This window comes from Geotrypetes seraphini, chromosome 6 (genome assembly GCF_902459505.1).
Source record: "Geotrypetes seraphini chromosome 6, aGeoSer1.1, whole genome shotgun sequence".
NCBI classification, from domain to species: Eukaryota; Metazoa; Chordata; class Amphibia; order Gymnophiona; family Dermophiidae; genus Geotrypetes; species Geotrypetes seraphini.
Window position 1 is genome coordinate 137,323,502 of NC_047089.1, and position 23,497 is coordinate 137,346,998.

The 23,497-nt window shown below is 42.1% G+C and overlaps 1 protein-coding gene across 2 annotated transcripts in view; it reads right to left on the reverse strand.

Annotated features, from left to right (window-relative positions):
* Nucleotides 1-23,497, reverse strand: part of ATP10A (ATPase phospholipid transporting 10A (putative)) — a 297,371-nt gene that overhangs the window by 13,462 nt on the left and 260,412 nt on the right. The window contains exons 15-17 of one of the 2 annotated variants that reach the window (XM_033948247.1): nt 18,116-18,192; nt 13,398-13,523; nt 10,156-10,356 (exon numbers count right to left, since the gene is read on the reverse strand). In XM_033948247.1, the coding sequence (XP_033804138.1) occupies nt 10,156-10,356; nt 13,398-13,523; nt 18,116-18,192 (404 nt within the window). The remainder of the gene's footprint in view (nt 1-10,155; nt 10,357-13,397; nt 13,524-18,115; nt 18,193-23,497) is intronic. The other variant, XM_033948248.1, reaches the window with a different exon arrangement.

Sequence of the window (23,497 nt, forward strand, 5' to 3'; positions counted from 1 at the left end):
AGACACAAGAAAACCCTGGGAGTCAACCAAAGATTTTAGGCTTACAAATGTAATTTTAAATACTAATTTTGATTCTATAAGCCTTTCAAGTGCAAGCAATGAGGATGAATGCAACATGGCCACTACATCCCATTGCTGCCTATCATCCCACCGTGGTGTAAAGTGCCACGGACCATTTCTCTAATTTTCAAATCAATCAAGCCAATATTAAAATGGAAGGTGTATGTTCACTAACCACCAGCAAACCTGTAATTTCACTTTGCTGAGCTAGAGCAGAGATGCACCATCAGGAGATTTTGCTGCTACTGTGGAGTAGAGAAACTTCCCTATAGATATACGTTGGGTTCTGTGTAACTGCATGGTCACATTGACATGCATGTACACACAGGATGAGGCGAGTCGTCTGGCATTTGCGTGCGTTTATGTGCATCAATGTGACCATGCAGTCACAGTAGAGCTTCATGGGGCCTTTTCTTTACCCCAGTAACAGCCGCAAAAATGGACCGTGGGGCTACATGTTGGAGACTAATGTCCTAAGGGCTCTTCTTTTCATATCTAGGGCTAGCATTCTGTTCCTGTTCACAGTTTGATAACAAAACATCATAAAGCTTGGATGCATGAAATGCTCACCCCTTGGTATTCTAGGGAGATATATTCCTCACGTTACCATATGTAAAATTATACAATAATAAGGGAAAAACATCATGATAGGAGCAGCTCTAGTACTTACAAGAAAAAAAACCCCATTGAGTAAAACCTTTAATGCTTATTTTTCTTAAGATCAAAAGTCATGGAAGAGTGACCTATACATGAGTCCCTTCCTTTCTCTACCTTCCATGCTAGTTCTAGCATCTTCCCTTCCTCTCCCCGAGGTTCAACATCTCATCTACCAGACTGTCCCACAGATCCAAGGCTATTTGCATCCATACCTCTGTTCTAGTGTGACTGTGGATAGTCCACTAAATAAAATGCTGGAACTTGGGGGGAAATGACCACTCAATGGATATATGAGTCATAGAATGAGGATGCAACTTCTACATACATACAACTTATATGTCAGTACTATATTTGCACACATATAGGGGGAAAATCTATATATAGCACCCCAAAACTCAGCACAGAAAACCCCTCTACCTAGCGCTATTCTATAAGCTGTGCCTAATGTTAGGTGCAGTTTATAGAATAGCACTTAGCACAGGGATCTGCAACTAAATTTAAATAAGACCATTTGCACCAGCTAGAACCTGGTGTAAATCCCCCACGCCGATCAGGTGTATTGGAATTCTCATGACCCACCCATGCTCCTCCCATTGCCACACCCCCTTTTTGGTTCCGCTCACTAGAATTTATGCACAACTCTTTCTTTCTTTTTGCTTGCTGCAGTTTGGTTAAACAGGCTCTTCCAAACTCTTTATAGAATATGCCTAAAAAACGAATGCATAAATTAATGCCGATAATTGAATTTTAGTAGCCAATTATCAGCACTAATTGGCTCATTAATCAAGTTGCATGTGCAATTCAAAGCGCCATAAATAGAATCTAGGGTATAATGCATGTGTTATATGCATTTACACAGTGACAGCCCTGCATGCTATATGCATGATCGCACTATACAAACATTCTTTTACATAGCAGCTGCCATCGGGCTCCTTGCTCCCTGAAGTCCTCTGTGTGCCAGCGTCTCTCATCCTTCCATCGGCTGCCTTCAGACTTCCTAATGTCTGCTTTCCTCTCCTTGCCCCTCCCTGCAGTCCTCCTCATTGTTTGGTAACCCACTCCAGCAGGGACTCTCACAGACAACCCCTTTCCTAGTCTGACACATACACAGGAAGTTGCATCAGTGGAGGAACCCTGATGATGCAAATTGCTGCCTGTGAGAGTCCCTGTTGGAGTGGATTATCAAAACAACTTAGGAGGGCTGCAGAGAGGGGGGTGAAGGAGAGGAAAGCCCAAAGGCAGTAGGAAGCCCAAAGGCAGTCAAGGGGAAGATGAGACGCTGGCTCATGGAGGAGTCTGGGAATGGGGGAAGCCTGAAGGCAGCAGCCCAACTGACCAGCTTAAGCAGGGAGATATGGGGAAGCCAAGGGGAGGTAGCAGACATGTTGGAAGACTCCAAGGAGAGGAAAAGTATTTTCACACATATAGAAACATAGAATATGATGGCAGAAAAGGGCCATCGGCCCAACACGTCTGCCCACTCAGAAGAACCCTCCCCTTAAAAGAACACTCTCCTAAGCAATTCCCCGAAGTGAACCCACTTGTTTATCCCATCATTTCTTGAAGTCAAGCACGTTGCTGGCCTCAACTACCTGATGTGGAAGGCCATTCCAACGATCAACCACCCTTTTGGTGAAGAAGTACTTCCTGCTGTCACCATGAAATCTCCCACCCTTGAGTTTGAGCGGATGCCCTCTTGTTGCCGTGGGACCCGTAAAAAAAAGGATATCTTCCTCCACCTCGATACAGCCTGTAAGATATTTGAATGTCTCTATCATGTCTCCCCTCTCTCTGCGTTCTTCGAGAGAATATAGCTGCAGCCTACTTAGACGCTCTTCATATGGGAGATCCTTGAGTCCTGAGACCATCTTGGTGGCTATTCGCTGGACCGATTCCATTCTCTTCATGTCTTTTTGATAATGTGGCCTCCAAAACTGAACACAGTACTCCAGATGAGGTCTCACCATGGACCTGTACAACAGCATTATGACTTCAAGCTTTCGGCTGACAAAACTTCTTCGGATGCAACCCAGCATTCGTCTAGCCTTGGCCAAAGCTTTCTCCACCTGAGTGGCCATCTTCATATATTCGCTAATGATTACACCCAGGTCCCATTCTTCGACAGTTCTTGTTAAGGTTTCCCCGATCAGGGTGTATGTTCTGCTGGAGTTACCGCTACCAAGATGCATAACCTTACACTTTTTGGCATTAAAGCTCAGTTGCCAAGTTTTAGACCATTGTTCCAGTAAAAATAGGTCCTGCCTCATAGTGTCGGGCACGGTTGCACTGTCAACCACATTGCATAGCTTAGCGTTATCGGCGAATAGTGTAATTTTACCTCAAAGTCCCTGAGGCAGGTCCCGTACAAAGATATTAAACAGTATCAGACCAAAGACCGAGCCCTGCGGCACTCCATTGGTCACAGCTGACGTTTCTGAGGGGGTACCATTTACCACCACCCTCTGAAGTCTACCATTGAGCCAGTCTTTAACCCATGAAGTCAAAGTTTCTCCTAATCCCATCGCTTTCATCTTGTTTAATAACCTACGGTGTGGGACACTATCAAAAGCCTTACTGAAGTCTAAATACATGATATCCAGGGTTCCCCCCTGTCCATTTGTTTCGTTACCCAGTCAAAGAAGCTTATCAGATTGGATTGACAAGACCTTCCGTTCATGAAGCCAAGCTGCTGAGGGTCCCTCAGCTTCTTGTCATCCAGAATCGTATCCAATCTGTTTTTAATCAACGTTTCCATAAGTTTACACACTATTGATGTGAGACTCACCGGTCTGTAATTTTCAGCCTCTGACCTACATCCCTTTTTGTGGAGCGGAATGATGTTAGCAGTTTTCCAGTCCAAGGGGAATTTTCCCTTCTTTAGGGAAAGATTGAAAAGCGCAGATAACGGCTCCTGAAGTACTCTGGGGTGCAGATTATCCGGCCCCATTGCTTTGTTCACTTTTAGCCTCGATAGCTCATGGTATACATTGCTTGTGGTAAATTCAAAATTCCGGAATGGGTCCTCCGAGCACTCCCTTATTTGCGGCTGTGGTCCGGACCCCGGCGCCTTACAGGTGAAGACCGAGCAGAAGTATCCATTGAGTAGTTCGGCTTTGTCTGAATCCAAGTCTACATAGTTACCGTCAGGTTTCCTTAGGCGCACAATTCCGTCTGTATTCCTTTTTCTGTCGCTAACATATCTGAAAAAGGATTTATCCTCTTTGTTTACATGCCTAGCTATATTCTCTTCCATCTGGAGTTTGGCATTCCTGACTGCTGTTTTAACAGTTCTAGATTTCACCAGATAGGCTTTTTTAGCTTCTTTAGCTTCCGGTCGTTGTTTGTAGGCTACAAATGCTCTTTTCTTCTGCTTAACTAGTTCTGAGATCTCCACGGAAAACCATTGGGGTCTGTTATTTCTCCGTCGTTTACTCAGTCTTTATGTAGAGGTTGGTTGCTTCCTGCAGGGTAGATTTCAGAGCCGACCACATTACCTCCACACTGTCTGTTGTGTCCCGGTTTTGCAGTGCATCATAGACATAATCTCCCATGCTCTGGAAGTTAGCTCCCTTAACGTGCATATTGTATGAGGATTTTTTTTTTTTAACATCTGCACCCAATTTGTGCACATTGTACATGTGGGTGTGTTATATATATGTGTGTGTGTATAAGGCACTTGTATATACAGTATTTTAAGAAATACAGCATTTGAGAAACATTCATGTAATCATCTCTGCTGCAATTAGGCTGGTTATCAACTTTGATATCTCATAACATCCGACAGAGCCTTGGGAGAAAAGCAAAATGCCATTTGGTTTCAAAAAACAGATGCATAAAAATAATGTGATTTGCTGAAGGTCATTAGCAGAGTGGCAGTCAGCTATTAGACCACTTTCCTCTGTTTGCATAGTATTGGCGAGAGTCATGTGCCTTATCACATGTACACTTTTACTTTGCTCACTGGAGAGTAAAGTAAACAGAAAAATAGATTCGTTTTTCCAACTAAAGAGTGTATGTATTTACATATGTATATATATATATAAATTGTAATTCACTAACAATACTTCTAAGCAAAATGAAGGCATAAAGACACCCCAACTGGTCAATGCTGCATATAATAGGTTAAGTAGCACTTTGATTTCTAATTCTATTAATCTAGCCCTTTATACCACCAAATTTAAGTATTTGGAATCAGGCTCATCTTTGGATGAAATTCAACTGAAGAAGAATAACTAAATGATGGTTTTGCTAATTCAAATATTGACCCAAGTAAGTTTATTTATCTTTTAGAAAATGACTCCAGCACTAATACATGCCCATCTTCTGTGCACTATTTAGGGTTTTTAGACATTTTTTTGTTCTCCCACGTAAATGGGCCAGGAGAAAACTGCATGTACATGTACTAGCACTTTCATGGGTCAGGGAACACTTAGGTGAGTAAGTGCAGGGGGGAAGAGATTAAGTAGCGAGGTGGGGGGGGAAGAGATTCTATAAATGGTGCTCAAAGATTAACACTTCAAATACTTGGGAGATATTTATTATAACTTGACACTTGCTAATAACTTCCTTACACAAATAGTTTCAGATGTATTCCAGTAATTACATGAACATATGCAAAAATCAAATTATTAAAGACTAAAAACTTTTTAAATAATTAATGTGAGCATAGTGCGCTCAGTGCTCCTGCTCATCGGTCAATTGAAATTGGACCAATGTCAAGGGAACCATCACCGCGTCACTTAGTTCTGTTTGTCTCTGTCTTCTTTCGTTAGGAAGTTGTTGAACTTGATGTTCCATCCAGCATGGGGGTTCTCTGAAGAAGCCTGTCGGCGAAACGCATTAGGACCCACCTGTACCTGCTGTAGCAAGTTGGCTTCCTAAACTCTCACAGTTAAGTTTTGCCTATTTTGAGGATCATAATTTTCACTTAAGCATTGGACATTTTAAATGGACATTTAATAGAAAAAAAGAAAAATAGTATAAAAAGACATTTACCAAAATTTAAATACCTTTCTACCGTTTGAGGATGGTGCTATGATAGACTCTTTGAAAGTCCTTACAGGGGTTGCTGCCCTGGTTTGGTCACTTTCTTACCATATATTGGTTCTGAGCACCTTCAAGGTTTAAAGGCATTTTCATTTTATTTTTTGTTTCCTTTTTCATTTTTGTTAGAAAATAAAACAACCACAAAGAGGCGATCCTATGCATTCCTTGATTTATAAAGAACAACAAATGATTTTTGAATGGGGTACGGTTACTCCCCTGGGTTTGAATCATGAAATTGAATGGACTTTCACATAAAATGTAGCTTTATGATGTCATCACACTACGTTCAGGGTAGTAGATATAATCCCAATGTTTAAACAGACCCAGGAGCATACACTGGTGCTATTTATCAGTTGATTGTTCGGCCTTTTCTGCCGGTTAGTCCTTGGAGACCAGTATGGTAAACTGCCATAAATATATTATAAATTTACAGAATTGAACGAAGAATGAGTATCATGTTAAGTTTTGGTGGGTTTTTGTTTTTTTTTTAAACTTGATTTCAATATAGTGGAGTACGTTTAGCGTAATTCTGCCACAAGTTGGATTTCATTCCTCCTGAAGGACAGTGAAACTCGGCTTGAGCCGAGAAATCGTAGCTGAAGTTTATTTGGACACAGAGTGTTATTTTGTTTGCTTTTGATTTGATTTGTTGATTTTGTTTTGTTACTCATTGGAAATGTTGTTGGACCTTATCTGAGGAGCCACAAGTCACCGCGCCACATAAGAACAAACTTCTCGATTTTTGAAGCTATTTCTCACATTTGAATCATCATATGAAAAGTACTGCGCTGTGTTAAAATATTAAGATTCTGTATTATATATTAAGGGAACTTAATGACATTGTGATGGTTCCCTTGACATTGGAAAAAGGGAAAAAAGAGGAATCGCTATCTTGATATATCAGTTTATTTGAAAATGGTGCAGAAGTATACACAATGAAATGTACAATAACACGTAATACACAGTATAATTGTCTATGCCACAATTATATACTGCGCCAAGTTGGGCAACTGTTCGGAAGACTTCTGACATGCCCAGGTGCTCTACCTTATAGATTAGAGAATAGCCAGATGTGCATGCAAATTTTCACAAGTAGGCCCCATAGGTTGGGGGGGAGACCTTTGGGGATGGCAGTAAGATCACTGGGGTGGGAGTGGGGGGGGGGAGTGCAGATTGGGTGGCCTTGAATCTGAAGAGTAGAGATCTTGGAGGAACGGTACAGGTGCTGAGATAGCACTGTGGCCCATGATCAACAGACCTAGTGTTACTATATTTGCTAAGTCAAAAAAGAAGACACCTAATCTCACTTCCTGTTCCCACATAGGCAGGACACTGCTGAGTGAAGGCTTCCAAGGCAGGCCGATGGCAGAAGGATCACGTCGCTAATGTTTCCAGCTGCCTGAAATTTTGAAATTGTTGCACCAGAGGTGGTACTGGGACAGGGGAGACTCACATAAGCCATATCAAACTCCAGGGCAGAAGTTGGAGAGAGTAAGTCCAAAACCTGGACAAACTCCATCTGGACACCCGGACAGTCCTTTAAAAAGAAGACATGTCCGGGTAAATCTCGATCTATGGTAACCCTTATCGGGCCTTGCTTTGAGCTATGATGCTCCCAGGCTCATAGAATAACACTGTATTCAAGGTGCCTCACAGGCAGCATGAGCCACCTTTACTATGGGGGTCAGCAACCTGCAGTACAGAGATACTACAGGTTGGTAACTTTTAATAATAATAATAATAATAATAACTTTATTTTTCTATACCGCCATAGTCAGACGACTTCTAGGCGGTTTACATAGTAAGAAGGCTGGACATTCAGCGAATATTAAAGGTTTTAAAACAATACAAAACAAAACAATAGATCCACATACAATACGATACTATACAATACCGTGAGAATGAATAACAATACTATACATTAAGTCTAAATACAATACTATACATTAAGTCTAAATACAATATCGTACAGAGAGTCTAAATGCAATACAATAGTTTAGATGCGAAAGTTACGTATTAATTGATTGGAGATCTAAGGGTAATGAGTGTCTGAGGGATTTAGAACAACCATGAGTTGGAGTTCTGGGTTCGAGGAGATCAAGGTATGAGGGGTTTGTAGAGAGAGAGAAAATGCGTTTTGTGGGGAGAGGAGACCTGGTGACGTTGGGGACCGTTTTAGTCAATGTATTTTGCGAATAGGGCAGTTTTGATTGTTTTGCGGAATGCATTATAAGTTACATTGGGTTCGATTATGTGGTTTTTCAGCCAGATTTGCTGTCTGTTCGCTTGGAACTTAAAGGTTCTAAATCAAGGTGTTGTAAGAACTCACTTTTTACAGCACCTTGATATCATCCTTTCTAAATAGCCCCCAAAACTCTATTGAAGTACTACTTGGCAAACAATAAGAAACTTTTCATCTGGCTCTCAAATCAATTTAATAAAATAATGGATGCAAAATTAGCAGGCTTGGAGTGGCAGCAGAAATTATGTTCACATGCACATCTTAGATGAGATAAGTGTTAATTTTTTTTGGGGGGGGGATTTTTTCAATCTCATATTTTGTTAAACTGATTTGAGAACCAAATGAAAAGGTTGTTTTTTTTAAAAATGTGATTGTTTGCCAAACAGTACTTCAGTGGAATAGAACAGGTACAAGTGGATCAATTTTTTTACTGCATCAAGATTTACAAAGACTAGGGGACACTCAAAGTGACAGAGTAATACTTTTTAAAACAATAGAAGGAAATATTTTTTCACTCAGAGAATAGTTAAGCTCTGGAATATGTTGCCAGAGGATGTGGTAAAATGGTTAATGTAGTTGGTTTAAAAAAAAAAGGTTTGGATAAGTACCTGGAAGAAAAATCCATAGTCTGCTGTTGAGACAGACATGGGAGAAGCTACTATTTAGGTTTTTGCCAGGTACTTGTGACTTGGATTAACCTCTCTAAAGACAGGATACTGGGCTAGATGGACCATTGGTCTGACCCAGTAAGGCTATTCTTATGTTCTTATGGCTTATTTAGTCTTTTTCTTCAGTTGTTTAGAGAAGAAAACATTTTTTGTTAATAAATTAAAAAAAGAATTTTTGAAAAGCTGTTAGACCGGTGATTATATGATAATGTTAAATCATTTCAAAAGTGATATTTGAGTACTAGATTCTGTAGTCTTTGGTTTTCTTCTCAATTTTTTGAGTAACACAATGGTTTTGCTACTATGGTTGTAGTTTTCCACTCCAATCATCTATAGCAGATACTGTCTTATTCCTATGGTTTTGATTGTTACCCTTTTTTTCTGTGAGGGGAAGGGATCCCAGACAACAGCTACAAAGCAGCTGGCCTCAAGATACCAAGATTACAGGGTCCTGGAAAGAGCATTGGTGCATGGTTCCTTAATTGAGGGCTGTCAATATAGTTGACTGGGCTAAGTGGATTGGAAAGGGAAAATTAAAGCATGGGTGAAATCTGAGTAACTGTGAATGAAGGCTTTCGGCACCGAAGCCCATTATTGGCTGTTTCTGATTTAGCTGGGAGCCCAAAGAGGGAGGAGATGGAAACTGCTGGGCAACAGAAAATACAAAACATAATTATTCAAAAGAAAAAAAAATTAATAGAGAACCATAGTAAGTTGATACACCATAAACACAGTTTTTATATAATGGATTATGCATCCCTGGATTCATATAGCAATTGATAAACATACTTGGTTAAATATTTTTAAACAATGGACATTTATAATGAGCCACATCAAATTACGAGAAGGTAGGTTGACTGAACAGACCTCACTAGTATTCAGAAACTCAGCTTACTAATGATACCTTTGAGATCGATACAGAAAACAATTCAACCAAGCTGGAGTCTCCTACCAAGTTACGTTGTGCTGACTGGCCCTGATATCATCTCTGATCTTCCGCAGCACTCTCCTGTTAGTGCCGGGGTAGATCCAGAAGTTATGTGGGCATCACCAATATTCAGTGCCAAACTAGCAGCCCTAATTTGCCCAAGGTGGTTATCCACGCACTGGTTTTGTACACTGGCTGGCATCTGGATAACTTCCGGTGGCCAGGAATGGCTCGGATATTTCGTGCTGGTGTCCAGATCGGACCAAGCATTGAACACAGCAGTCAGCACCTTAAAAAAATCACTGACCGCCACTACCCGAATATGAGTTCATTTTATTTATACTGCTGAAAAACTCTTTGTGTGTCATTTACCAGCAAAATACAAATATTGACTCACTGATGGACATGTCTAACCATCAAGTACCCCAAAATAGGCTTCAGCACTGCAGCTAAGAGTGCTAAAGCTCTCATTAAGCTTGATCATGCTACTTTGTGCAAGTTTCCCAAATTCCATGTAATTCAAAACCCAACAACTTTCAAAGCAGTGTTTCTACCTCCTTGTTTTGTCCACTTTTATACAACTGTGGCACAGCAAGCAATATTTCTGCTGGAACATCTTTATCAAGCACGCCAGTAATAAGTTGTGGAAGGGAAGAGAAGAATAAATTAAAGAAGATCAGGTACCACTGATCTATCATTGTAGATCCTGAGAAGCCACAGTGAAACTGGTACCAGAACAGAAGAGCGACAAACATCTGAAATCATAAAAAATAATAAAAATAAAAGAAAGTTACTGGATAGTGTCTAAAATCACAGAAAGAAATAATCTTTTCTACTTATTTCTGGATAACAAAAACAAGGGTACTGTCTTAAAGCAATAGATGTCTATCAGATTGAAAATCTCAGTGTTTTCTTTGAGTCAGCTGGAGCCTATGGGGACAAAGTTATTCTATTTGGACATAACCAAAAATAACTAATTTCTGGCAGGCCTCTACTAAAGAGGATGAAACACAACTTTGTCTGCACATTCACCACAATACCATAGCCTAACAAATAACTAGCAATCTTAGGGGACTTTAATGTACAAATTCCAACTCCCTTAATAACTTAAAGTAATCACCAATATTAAAATGCAGACAGCAATCCAGCAGCAAGATTGGGGCTATCCAGTCTTTTGCAGTGAGTGTCACATATTTGATTATCTTCCAGTTGGTGAACAGTCATGTGTGTGTGAAGGAAGTGGGGAGGAGAGAAAGAGGGGAGCAGACACTGAATGGAAGTGGAGAGAGGGGGCAGACACTGGATGGAAGTGGAGAGAGAGAAGAAGATGCTGGATGGAAGGGGTAGAGAAAGAGGGCACATAATGAGAGGAGGGGATAAATAAAAAAGGGCACATGTTGGATGGGGGGTGTCGTGGCTCGTGGTGGCTAGCGCTGTTTATGGGACGATATTGAGATGGATGTCAGAAGCATGATAGTGCAGTATTTTTGTAGCGCCAGTTTTTCGTATGATTCTGGGTAATTCTAGTTAGACAAACATCTGTGTTAGTTAAGGACTGCGCCCAAATAGAAGCGTACGAAAAATAGGTGAATAAAACATTTAAATATAATGTAGCTAAGGCCAGAAGAAAAAAAACACACTAAAGATTAATATAAGGAAAAGAATGGTGTTTTCTTGTGTACTTTGCTGTTGAGCTAAATCATGGTGGAAATCATGATTACATGATTACATGGAGTCCAGTTTAGGTTCTTTTGTATGTGCTATAACTGTCCTGTCTTAGGTCAGCATCTTGTGCCAGTGAATAGTTTCTGTTCTTTGTTCAGCTTCCCGCCTTTAGCCTCGTGGTTCTAATTGTTAACAGATGTGCTCAGGCTAGTTAGGAAAAGCATATTAGATTCCATATTCCAAACTGAGATATAAAATGTATGAAGTATGAATGGCCAAGATATGAATGAAATTATGAATGTTTGGGGCCCATGAATGTAATATGTGGTGATATATAAATGGTTTTATAAGAAGAAACACTAAGGAAAAATCTTGAGCACAACATCTGGAAGTGATTAGAGTCAGTCTCAAGAATAGGGAGAAGGGGGGCATTGGAAGCCCACGCTTCAGGGAGAGGAGAGGGGGATTTAACCCCCCTTTTTCCTCCTGAGTAAGCTTTCTGTGTAAGGCTGTGCAATTTGAATCTGTCAGCTTAGGAGTTTGTTTTTTCTTTAAGGCTCAGAGCTTGTCAGCATGGAAGGGCTGAGAATTTATCAGCACCATGTTAATAATTATAGATTCTCTTGAATGTTATAATGTTAATTCAGAAATCAAAAGTAATTTTCTGAAAACTTTGTATAACTTTTAAACATGGAGGAATGTTTCTTTGTCTAAACTTTAAGACCACCCATAGAAATGTTATTGGTCGTCAGACTTGATGATGTCACTAAACCAAAAGTTATATATGGACATGTAACTGAAAAAAACTTTAGAATTGTTAGGAGCAAGGCCAGCGTTTTGGCTTCTGTAATAATTCTCTGATGCAAAAGATACTCAATTGATTTGCTAATAAAATTAATTGCGTACTCTTATGACCTAATATTGATATCTAATAAAAAATAAGATTTTGGATTTTATGAAAATATTTTGCATCATTATTTTTTTAAATTTCATTTTACAATCCTAGAAAGCTATTAGTACGCATGTGTGCAATCATTCTGCTCAGGGGGAAGAGGATAGAGTTAGTGAAATATTGGAGGGGCGAGAGAAAGTGGAGGCAAGCTGTAGGTAGTAGACACAGTGAAAAGGGAAACTGAGGTCTGGGTAGTAAGAATTTAATCTAGACAGATGCAGAAAATAAATTGAGAAGGAAGATGAGGGAAGAAAAGGGAAGGGAAGGGAAAGGAGAGAGTGAAATGCCAGACTATTGGAGGAGGGGAGGGGAGAGAAGGGAAAAAGATGGATGCCAGATAAATGGGGTGAAGGGAGAGATGGAAGGGGGAGGCAGTCAGTTTTTGGAAGGGACATAGGAGAGAAGTTGCCATATAGAAGGGGCAGAGAGAGAGGGCAGACAGTGGATGAAAGGAAGAGGGTGACAAGAAGATGAGGAAAGCAGGAACCAGAGAAGACAAAGGTAGAAAAACATTTTCCGTTTATTGTTTTGCTTTAGTATAAAGTAGTATTGTAGCTGTGCTGATAAATATTTATAAAGAGAAAATGGAAATAAAGTGATCCTTTTATTGGACTAATTGTAATACATTTTTCACTAATTCAGAGACCAAAACCCCCTTCCTCAGGTCAGGATAGGATACTGTAACAGTAGTATACTTTACTGACCTGAGAAAAGAGTTTCTGGCCTCTGAAAGCTAATTGAAAAATGTATTAGTTTAATAAAATGGTATTATCTTATTTTCCATTTTTGTTTTATTCTCCCTCTCCCTTTTATGACGCTGCATTTGGCTTTTTTCCTTTTTTTTTTTTTTAAATCACCAGCCGTGGCGATTTTAGCTCCGACACTCTTAGGAATTCTTTGAATGCTGGAGCTTTTACTGCGATAAAAAAGCCTAACGTGGCTTCATAAAAGAGAGGTCCTCAGTTTATGCATCCAGCTTTTACTTTTTTTTAATGGAATGTCTTTAGAATTATCCTCACTCCCTGAACAAAAGGCAAGCTTCATGAACTGTGTACCTCAACTCCACCTCAGCTGTGCTAGGGTTGCCAGATTTCCTCTGAAAAAACCAGAGGATGCCTGGCTCCGCCCCATTCATACAAAATACGCCCCTGAGAAACTTGACAGTCCAACTACACTTACCGAATTTTTGTAGAAGAAATATAGCACCATATTGGCAAGTCTGGAGTAACACCAGTGACCATGAACCAGCAAGAGCTTCTCCAAATGTTGAAATCTCGTCACAGAAAAATCACTTGCCATCACCGCCTTTAATTCCAGAAAAGATAAAAATCCATTAGTATTAAGGCACTACAGCACAAAATAATTGGAAAAAGCACTGCAAATTATAAATTCTAATGTTGGGTTTTATTAAACTGCGAAAGAGCTTCTTAATACGGGCCAGTGAAGTAAATGCTCCAATGCACCTAGGAACTGGCCCCCCTCCTCTACAAAGCCATGCTAGCATTTTCAGCACCAGTGGTAAAAGCTTGGACGCTCATAGGAATTCTATGAGCATCGGAGCTGTTACTGCAGTAACTGGCGCTAAAAATGCTAGCGCGGTATTGTAAAGGAGGGGGGTGAATGAGCGTTGGAACATTTAGCTCACTGGCACGTAGTAAAAAGTTCTTCCGCTGTTTAGTAAAAGCAGCCCTAAATGCATTAAATATATAAAATGCAATATCACACTTGTATCTGCTTACGAAAGGTGTTTTAAATACCATGTTCTAGGTAGGACATAGCATTATTTATGCTTTTAGAAGGAATAATTTTTTGGCAATTCTCAACTAGACTATGTCTCACTATCTCATTACTACAGAAGAGTTTTTCTTTAAATTTAAAATGAAAAACAATCAGACACCCAGAAGATAATTAAAAACATTGGCTCATTAGGAGAAATTATACTTTTTTTTTTGTTATTTATGGATATTTAAATTTTATATTACACTAAGGGCTCCTTTTACGAAGGTGCGCTAGCGTTTTTAGCGCGCGCTACACGGAAAATGCTAACGCAAACTCTATGGAAGCATCAGCATGTAGCACGCGCTAAAAACGCTAGCGCACCTTCGTAAAAGGAGCCCTATGTGGCAGATTCTATAAATTGCGTGCAAATTTCCACTCACAAAATTGTATGCTATCCTGAGATGCATGCACAACTAAATTGACCAATTAGTACCAGTAATTGGGTGATTTCAGTCAATTATTGATAGTAACTGGCAACATTTTGGATTTGCACAACAGCTATTCTACCTGTATCCCAAAAATGACAAGATGGATTGGGCTTTGTTGGCAACTCCAGTAATTGGAGCCTAAGGACAGTACTGGGCAGACCTCTAAGGTCTACTTATGTCTCTGAAATGTCAAAGAAAGACAATTTAATCATAAATTAATAATGGACGTGACTGTTGGGCAGACTGGATGGACCATTCAGGTCTTTATCTGCTGTCACTAAACTGTGTTACTGTGTGTTAGTAGAAATGGAGAATGGAGAATCTTAAATTGAAAGGTGGCTGGATAGAACAGGTTTTTTTTTTGCTTCTTACTCTTCTTACTCAGAGGGGCATAGTGATTCTTATTGCAAAGACCTGTCACTTTATATGTAAGTCTGTTATAATTGATCCTGACGGCACATTTTTAATTGTGACAGGTAGACTAGATGGTGAATTTGGAATACTTGGCCAATCTTTATATACCCAAATGAGCCACCGATCAGGAAAAAGATCTAGGTGTCATCACTGATGATACATTGAAATCCTATGCTCAATGTGCAATGGTGGGTAAGAAAGCAAATTGAATCTTAGAAATTATTAGGAAAGGAACAGAAAACAAAAATGTGACCCAATGGCATCATCAGGTGCGTAGGGTGCCAGAGGAGTTCTGGCCCTGCTGCCCTAGTACATCTAAAGAGTGAGACTGCTGACCTGATATTCTGCTTCCTGCTAAAGCCTATTTTTTTTTTTATTATCGTCTGCCTTGCCATTGAGAGACCCATTGCTGGCCCTGCCCCTGCTGACATCATTGGGTAGGCGGGGTGAAGAATAGGAGGAAATACGTTTTATTTCACTCACTCTTTAACTGGTTCCTCTTATACCTACAGTTTTGTAAAATCCAGCATTTTCATGCATCAGTGGCAAGATCCTCAGTAACTATGCTTGTAAATGCTGTCAATACGTGCAAAGCCCCAAATAATGCCATTCTGTTGGCTATTGTTGCTGGACTTGTTGGCATCCTTATAGGTGTTTATAAGAGACTCTACATTCATCAGAGCTTTTTATTTTAAAAAAAAACCCAAACATTCAAGGACCTGTGAATGTCATGACTTAGACATCCCAATTCCTATCAGATGTTACCTGCAAGAGGGGGCTTAGAATGAGGGAATACTTTTTTTTTTTTACTTTATTTAGTTTCTAATGCCAACAAAAATTGCAATACAATTTATATATAAATAATGATAACAAACCAAGCACTTATAATCAATCAGTATCTATACAAAAGATAAAAATTCCCTCCCCCATCCATCATTACCATCAGGAATAATACCAAAACGAAAGATAAACCCACCCCCTCCCGCTCCCCCCGTCCCCGGATGTGTGGGTGAAAAAACAATGGAAAATAAAGATAAAGGGAATACTTTTGATGGAGGTTTCTTGGGGACATGAGAACTTAGCAATGCTCACTGCAATCTCAATCCAGTAGAGTAAGCTGATACTTCTTAATTATATTTAAGCAGCTTTATTTTATTACTTTCAAAAGCCTGCCCATATTCTACTATTAATTGACTCATGCCAGACCTGCATTTAGACAGCAGCATGACAATTCTTTCATGCCGTGCGCTTTGGCAGTGCAGATGTATGCCCAGGGGACATGTGATGGAAGTGCTAGATAGACCAAATTAGGGGGGTAACAAATAGGAAACACATGGTCTGCACTCTTTAAAATGGCTGACACTGGAACTAATCAATAGAGGCTCATCTCCTGTAGTAACAGGAGCTTGTGACAGATAAGGTGGCAGATCAAACACTGGGAGCAGAAATCCAGGCTGACAAAATAAAAGGAATGATGAGTTTGTACATCCGAATTAGTAATCATATGTAACCTTGCTATAGATTTACCTAAGAAACATGCTTTCACTTAAGCAGAAATCAGTTTTTACAGTCAAATTCATATACAGTACCTCCGATCAACAGGCAACATACTTGTATTTCAGCTAGTGGGGAAAGCACGATATGCGTATGAGGAAGATTTTGGTTTAGGTCACACCTTTTCCAATTGTGGCTCCAGATGAGTCACGAGGGGGTGCTGAAAAGTTCTCAGCCCAACCAGCTTCCTAAATTCTGAGCATTATTTTGCTACTGTAGCTGAAAAGTGTGTTATTTTATAACAGGCCAATTTTCAGAATCATAGTGCTATGTTTTGACATTGTTTTAGAAAAGTATGGAATTTTTTCAAGTGTGGAACTCTGAGCCGTCATGAAGTTCCTATTCTTGAAGATGAAAACTCCAAAGGAAATCTATGAGTATATGATGCAAACATTGAGTGACAAATGCCCCTCATACTCCACAGTGAAGAAGTGGTATGCAAACTTTCAGCGTGGAGATCTCGAGACAGAAGATGCAGCAAGATCTGGGAGGCCATGACCTGATTTTGACAGATCAGCAAATATCAGCTAAAACAATTTCTGAGACACTGCAGATGTCCATGGAATGTGTTGGGTGTATAAGCCACGAACAGCTGGATATGCAGAAGCTGTCAGCCAATTGTGTGCCCAAATATTTGAATGCTGACGAGAAACGATAAGAGTGGATACTTTTAAGTTGATTTTGTAGCATTTTCAGTGAGCTGGTGCCAATTTTTTGGAATGATTAGTTACTGTTGATGAAACAAAATTACACCACTATGATCATGAGACAAAACAGACCATGCAATGAAGGCACTCAGATTCTCCAAGGCCAAAGAAATTCAAGACCCAAAAGTCAGCAGGATAGGTCATGGCCACAGTGTTTTGTGATTGGGAAGGTGTTGTAATGACTGACTATCTTCCAAATGGCCAAACAGTTAATGCAGAATACTACTAGAGCTTGCTGTCATGATTAAAAGAGGCATTGAAAGAAAAAAAAAAAAGAGAAGGAAGCTGCAGAAAGGAGTTCTCTTTTTGTAAGACAATGCACCTGCTCACAAGTCTGGCAAAATGATGGATGTTTTGGTGCAGTTGAGGTTTCAGTGTATAAACCAATGGTTCCCAACCCTGTCCTGGAGGACCACCAGGCCAATCGGGTTTTCAGGATAGCCCTAATAAATATGCATGAGAGAGATTTGCATATAATGGAAGTGACAGGCATGCAAACCTGCTCCATGCATATTCATTAGGGCTATCCTGAAAACCCAATTGGCCTGGTGGTCCTCTAGTATAGACCATCTAGTATAGACCATCCACCCTACTCACCAGATCTTGCACCATCTGACTATTTTCTATTTCTAAACCTGAAAGGGCAACAATTTTCAAGTGTTTTGGAGGTGATTACAGAGCAGAGCAGTATTTCAGTGACCAGACATCAGAGTATTTTTTTGAAGGGTTACAGAAACTTCAGACACTATGTGCCATGTGTGTTGAACTTAGAGGTGAATATGTGGAATAACTTGTAGGTTTCATGGCTTCACCTTATGCCCTTCCTGGCTGGGCTGAGAACTTTTCAGAACACCCTCGTATATTCAGAAACAATCTCAATGGAAAGTTAAAGTGACTTGCGCAAGATCACAAGGAGTAGCAGTGGGATTTGATCCAGGCTTCTATGGTTCTCAGCCTGCTCCTTTAATCATTAAGCTGGGGAAAAATGCTACAACCACCTTCAGACAGACATTACCTGCATGCCCTCCTGACCAGAGATCCCGACTCCTACATCTGCCACTTGAATCATGCTGACATCATTAGCTCCATCACCTAGGATTAATGAGGCACCGTTCACTGAGTTAGTGTTCACTGAACCAGACATGACTAATAGATGCCCAATCCCATCAGGAAAGTGAAGATCAACCAGTAAAATAAACACATCATTTTCCACTGTTCCCTCTAAGCTGTGCAAGAGTCCTCCAACTGTGTTACTGCCAGCTGGGAGGCGGTGCTTAAATATTGTGTTTTCAATCGCTAGAGACAGGCAGAGTCCTGCAGAGTTTGCCTATCCCTCACTATTGAAAATGTGATAGTGAAAAAGCACTCTCCCACTATAGGTAGAGCACTCCTACTTAGGGTTACCATATGGCTCCAGAAAAAAAAAAAAAAAAAAAAAAAAAAGAGGACAGACTGAGACATCTGGGTTTTACTTCCATTGCTTTCAATGGAAGTAAAGCCTAGATGTCTCAATCTGTCCTCCTTACTTCCATTGCTTTCATTGAAAATAAAACCTGGATGTCTCAATCCGTCCTCTGCTTTCTGGAGCTATATGGTAACTCTACTTCTGCTCAGCTTAGAGAACAATGCATCCAACTTTCATTGTAAAGTTCTCATGGCAGAAGTTACCGGTACTTGAAACAGTCCTAAAAACACATCCTGTTAAAAATGTCATGTACATAGCTAAAATATTTTCTCTGCAGATGAGATTATAAAGAGGATACAGGGGAGGAAGTGACATCACCCAAGAAGATGGAAGCCTAAACTAAAGGCTCCTTCTTTACCGACAGCTGCCCCGATCTCCCTCCAGCACATGAGTGCCCCGAAAGCAGCGGGAGCCAGTCCGCCACAGGCGACCAGGATGGCGGTGTTGGAGGCTGCTGGGGGGGTGGCATGGACCATCCGGATCGACCTGGCGGAGATGTGCAGGGAGGCTCCGTGGAGACGCCAGACTCCCTTAGGGAATTGCTGCTGGACATTCGTAGAGAACTGCAGTCCCTGCGTCACGATGTTACCACAGCTGTAGTGGATTTAAAACGAGACCTGAGAGAACAGGTGAAGAGGCAGGATGCAGTGGAAGCCCATGCCAACACCATGACTGAGGACATTATAGCTGTGCAGCAGGCGGTGGCGGGGGTCTGCATGGAGGAGTTGGCGATGTGGGACAAGTTGGAAGATCTGGAGAACAGATCCTGGCGGTGCAATCTCCGGATCCGGGGGGGTGGGGGGGTGCCGGAAGAAAGTGCCTATCAAGATGCCCGCCAGACAGCCTTGGATATCTGTACAGACATCCTCACTAGTGCTCTGGCGGTGAAGGGCGTGTGCCAGAAATTGAAATAGAACGAGCGCATCGGGCTTTGGGACACCCAAGATCCAACCAGCCCCGTGACATTGTTTTGTGCTTAGGCAGCTTTTGGGTGAAAGAGAACATATTCTATGCAGCGCGGAAGCAGAGGGATTACAAATGGAATAATTTGCGGGTGGACCATTTATTAGGAGTGGCGGCAGCAACCTTGTGCAAGCGGAGGGACATGCAAGCGGTGACAACCTATCTCCGAAGAGAGGGCCTCAGATATCGGTGGCTATACCCACTTGCCTTGGCACTGATGGTGGGGACCGCGACAAGACGGGTTCGCACAGTGGCGGAGGCCTGGTCGGTGCTACAAGAACTTGGTGCTCCTAAGCTTCTGGAGGTGGGCCCTCCCAGGGAGCGAGAGGAGGAGCAGGCTGGACCTTCCGGTTGGTGGCGACAGACCAGAAGAGCAACGACCCGGAGAGCGGGGAGCCATGAGCCACGGGGACAACCCCCTTGAGAGGGCTGCTGACATCGCTGACATTACTGTTGGCTGGACTGACTTCAGTAGTATAGTGGTTGCGGGATCTTGGTTGGAAGTGGGCAGGGGGGGTGTTGGGTGAGTGTGTTATTGGAAAGGTTGAAGGATCGCTCGGGGTGTCAGTGAGGGGTGGGGCTTTGGGAAGGGGACCAGGTGTGCTGTTGTGGGCAGTTGTAGGTGTGAGGTTTGTATGGGTAGTATGATTCAGTCTTGCTGGGGGGGGGGTCTGTTATGGGGACTCTGCAGTGTTTGTGTGTAGGGTGTGGTTTGCAAGGAGGGTTGGCGGCTTTGTTGGTGGGGGTTTCGATTGGCGCCAGTTTCGATTGATGAAGTGGTGAGGATGTTTGAGGAGTATGGTGGGTCTGGAATATCTGGATGTGAAGCAATGATATGAACACCCCTGACGCAGCAATTTTATGTGAAATGGAGGGTTCCCCGTTGGGTGTAAGGACTGCCTGGCCTGGATTTGGAAGCCATTAACAGCTAAGTTATTTTTTCTTGCTTTTGCTGTGGATGTTATGAGCTGGACTATACTGCCTTTTGTTACATTCATCCACTGATTTTCATCTGTATTAGGCATGCCGTTTGATACCATCTGGCAGGCTACTTTAGTTACCTTGTTTTTATACTATTTTTCAGCATTTACACATAAACAGATTAACAGCTTTTGTAGGAGTGGAGTTTTTTTGGCCAAATGAAGCTGAACTGAGGCCTTTTTCTCCACTTCTTTTCTTTTTCTCTTTTTCTTTGGGGAGTGTAAATGCTGTTGGCTGTATGTTTAAGGCCTTGTAGTGTTGCTGGGTGTGTGTATCGTTTGTCCGTGTGGGGCTTGTTTTGAGTTAATAGGGGATTAATTCCCCCATTAAGCGCTCAAACATTTTGTAACATTTACAGCGCCATAAAGTGGATGTGGCCTTCCTACAGGAGACTCATTTGACTGGCCTCGAACATATGAAATTGAAGCAATGGTGGGTGGGGGGGGGGAGCGTATTGCGGCCTTGGCCAAAGGTAAACACAGGGGGGTTGCGATTTTGTTCTGTAAAGGCCTCTTAGACCACATACAAATTTTGGCCAAGGATGGGGAGGGAAGATATGTGCTCTGTCGGGGGGTGCTCGCGCAGCAGGACATGGTATTTTGCTGGGTCTATGCTCCTAATGAAAGTGACCCGGCATTTTATGCTAAATTGACCCGCTTGTTGCTGCCCTTCGCCCAGGTCTCCCTGATTGTAGGGGGAGACTTCTGTTCGTGATTCTAGTCTGGATTGCACGGGGCCGGGGGGTGCTCTACGTCGGGCTGGGGAGAAGGAGCTCCAAAAATTTAGTGATAACCTGGACTTAATCAACCCCTAGAGGGTACTGCACAGCACAGAGAGGGATTACACCCATATGTCCCAGGTACACGGTACGCAATCCCGCATAGACTATATTTGGGTGACGGAACAGTTGTTTCGGAAGCTGGAGCGGGCAGAGATAGGTCCCTATACAATCTCTGATCATGCCTGGGTTCAAGTGACGTGGCAAGCAGGAGAGGGGCCTCCGGGGAAGTGGCGCTGGGTATTTCCACTTGCACTGTATAGGGATCCAAATTATAGGGAACGGTTGCTGGGTACATGGAATGAATACAAACGGCATAATGCTCACGCGGTAGGGAACCCCCATCTTATTCTGGGAAGCGGTGACGGCGGTGTTGAGGGGGGATACCCTTAGTTATAGTAGTCACGTTAAAAAAGCTCGCGATAGGGAAATTCTGCGTTTGGAGAGGGATGTAGCTAAGGCCCAGAGGAGGTATGGCCAGACTGGCGACCCCATGCACAGACAGGGATTGATGGAATATCAAGTAGCTCTCAATTCCCTACTCCATCAGTGGGCGCGCAAATCCCTCGCTTACTATAAGTACCAGCTTTATAGATATGGGAATAAGGGGGGGCACTACTGGCCAGACTGGTTTCTACCAGAAGGGCCCACATAGGGTTCAGGCCCTGAGGAACGAGCAGGGGAGAGAGCTACAACCGACCCAAAGATTGGAGACATATTTTTTGCTATTTTAAGAACCTCTATGCCCCCCCGTCAGAGGAGGGAGTGATGGCAGGCCCCTATTTGGATGGGATAACGTTGCCCCGTATCTCTGAGACAGACAGGGAGCGTCTGAAGTGTATTGGGCAATAGGGAACAGTCCTCTGCTGAAGGCACCAGGCGAGGATGGCATGTGCATCAAATTTTATAAGCTTTTGGGCGAGGAGATTATCCAGCCGCTCGCTTGGATGTTTAATATAATGGTTGGATTAGAGGCTTTACCGGAGGGTATGACCACAACATGTATATTGCTGTTACCTACACCGCATAAAGACCCTGAAACAGCAGGATCCTATCGTCTTATTTCCTTATTGAATACGGAAGTAACTGTTAGCGAAAATCATGGCAAAGCGGATGGCTGCTGTGCTTCCCTCCCTTATCCACGAAGCTCAAGTAGGATTTCTGAAAGGACGAACCATAGCTAAAAATGTGCGAAAATTGTTGCTGTCTTTGGAACAGCAGGCGGCGTGCAATCTCCCATCTGTGCTGGTAAGCTTTGATGCCGAGAAGGCGTTTGATAGGGTGCGGTGGGACTTTCTCTATGATACTTTGGCGGCCTATGGTTTTGATGTTTTTTTTTGTGTCGGCGGTGCAAGCATTGTATGCTCTTCCACAGGCTAGAATAGTGTTGAAAGTTTTTGAAACGGGCCAGTTCCTGATTTCTAGGGGGATGAGACAGATGTTGTTTGTGCTCACATTGGACCCCCCTAATCCAGGATATATCTGCAATGCTGTCTATATGGAGGATTGACATTGGAGCTACATCTTTTAAATTATCGGCCTTTGCGGATGATATATTAATACACCTAACGGATCCTTTGCCCTCCTTGATGGCCTTGTTGGACTTGATAAAAGAATATGGTGACTATGCTGGGTTCTGCTTAAATTTGGATACATCAGAGGCGTTAGCATCCTCTGCAGCGGTTCAGGCCCAATGGGGGAATGGGTTTCCGCTGACATGGGCGCCAGGGCAGTTTGTGTACTTGGGGACTTTGATGACCATGCCGGTTCACTGTTTGTATCGCCTTAATGTGGATAAGCTTCAGCAACAGACGGAGCTTATGCTGGATACCTGGAGGGCATTGCCCCTTTCTCTGATGGGGCGCATTTGCATGGTTAAGATGTTCATCTTTCCCAAATGGCTGTATGTAATGCAGACTCTGCCGTTCTGTTTGCTGAAGAAAGATTTACGCATTCTTTATAAAAGAATTACTCACTTTTGTTGGCCAGCCAAGAAACCAAAATTGCAAGTATCTCAGTTGCTGGGGAATTGGCAGGGGGTGGGTTAGGACTACCGGATGTGAGGGTTTATAATTATGCGTGTTTGCTTCGCCATTTGGGAGATTGGGTGAATATTACCAGCAGTTATACCCCTCTTTTGATGGAACGTGAGTTTTTTGCTCCTTATGACGTGTTTGCACTACTACATAGTCTTCGGAGGGCACTGCCCC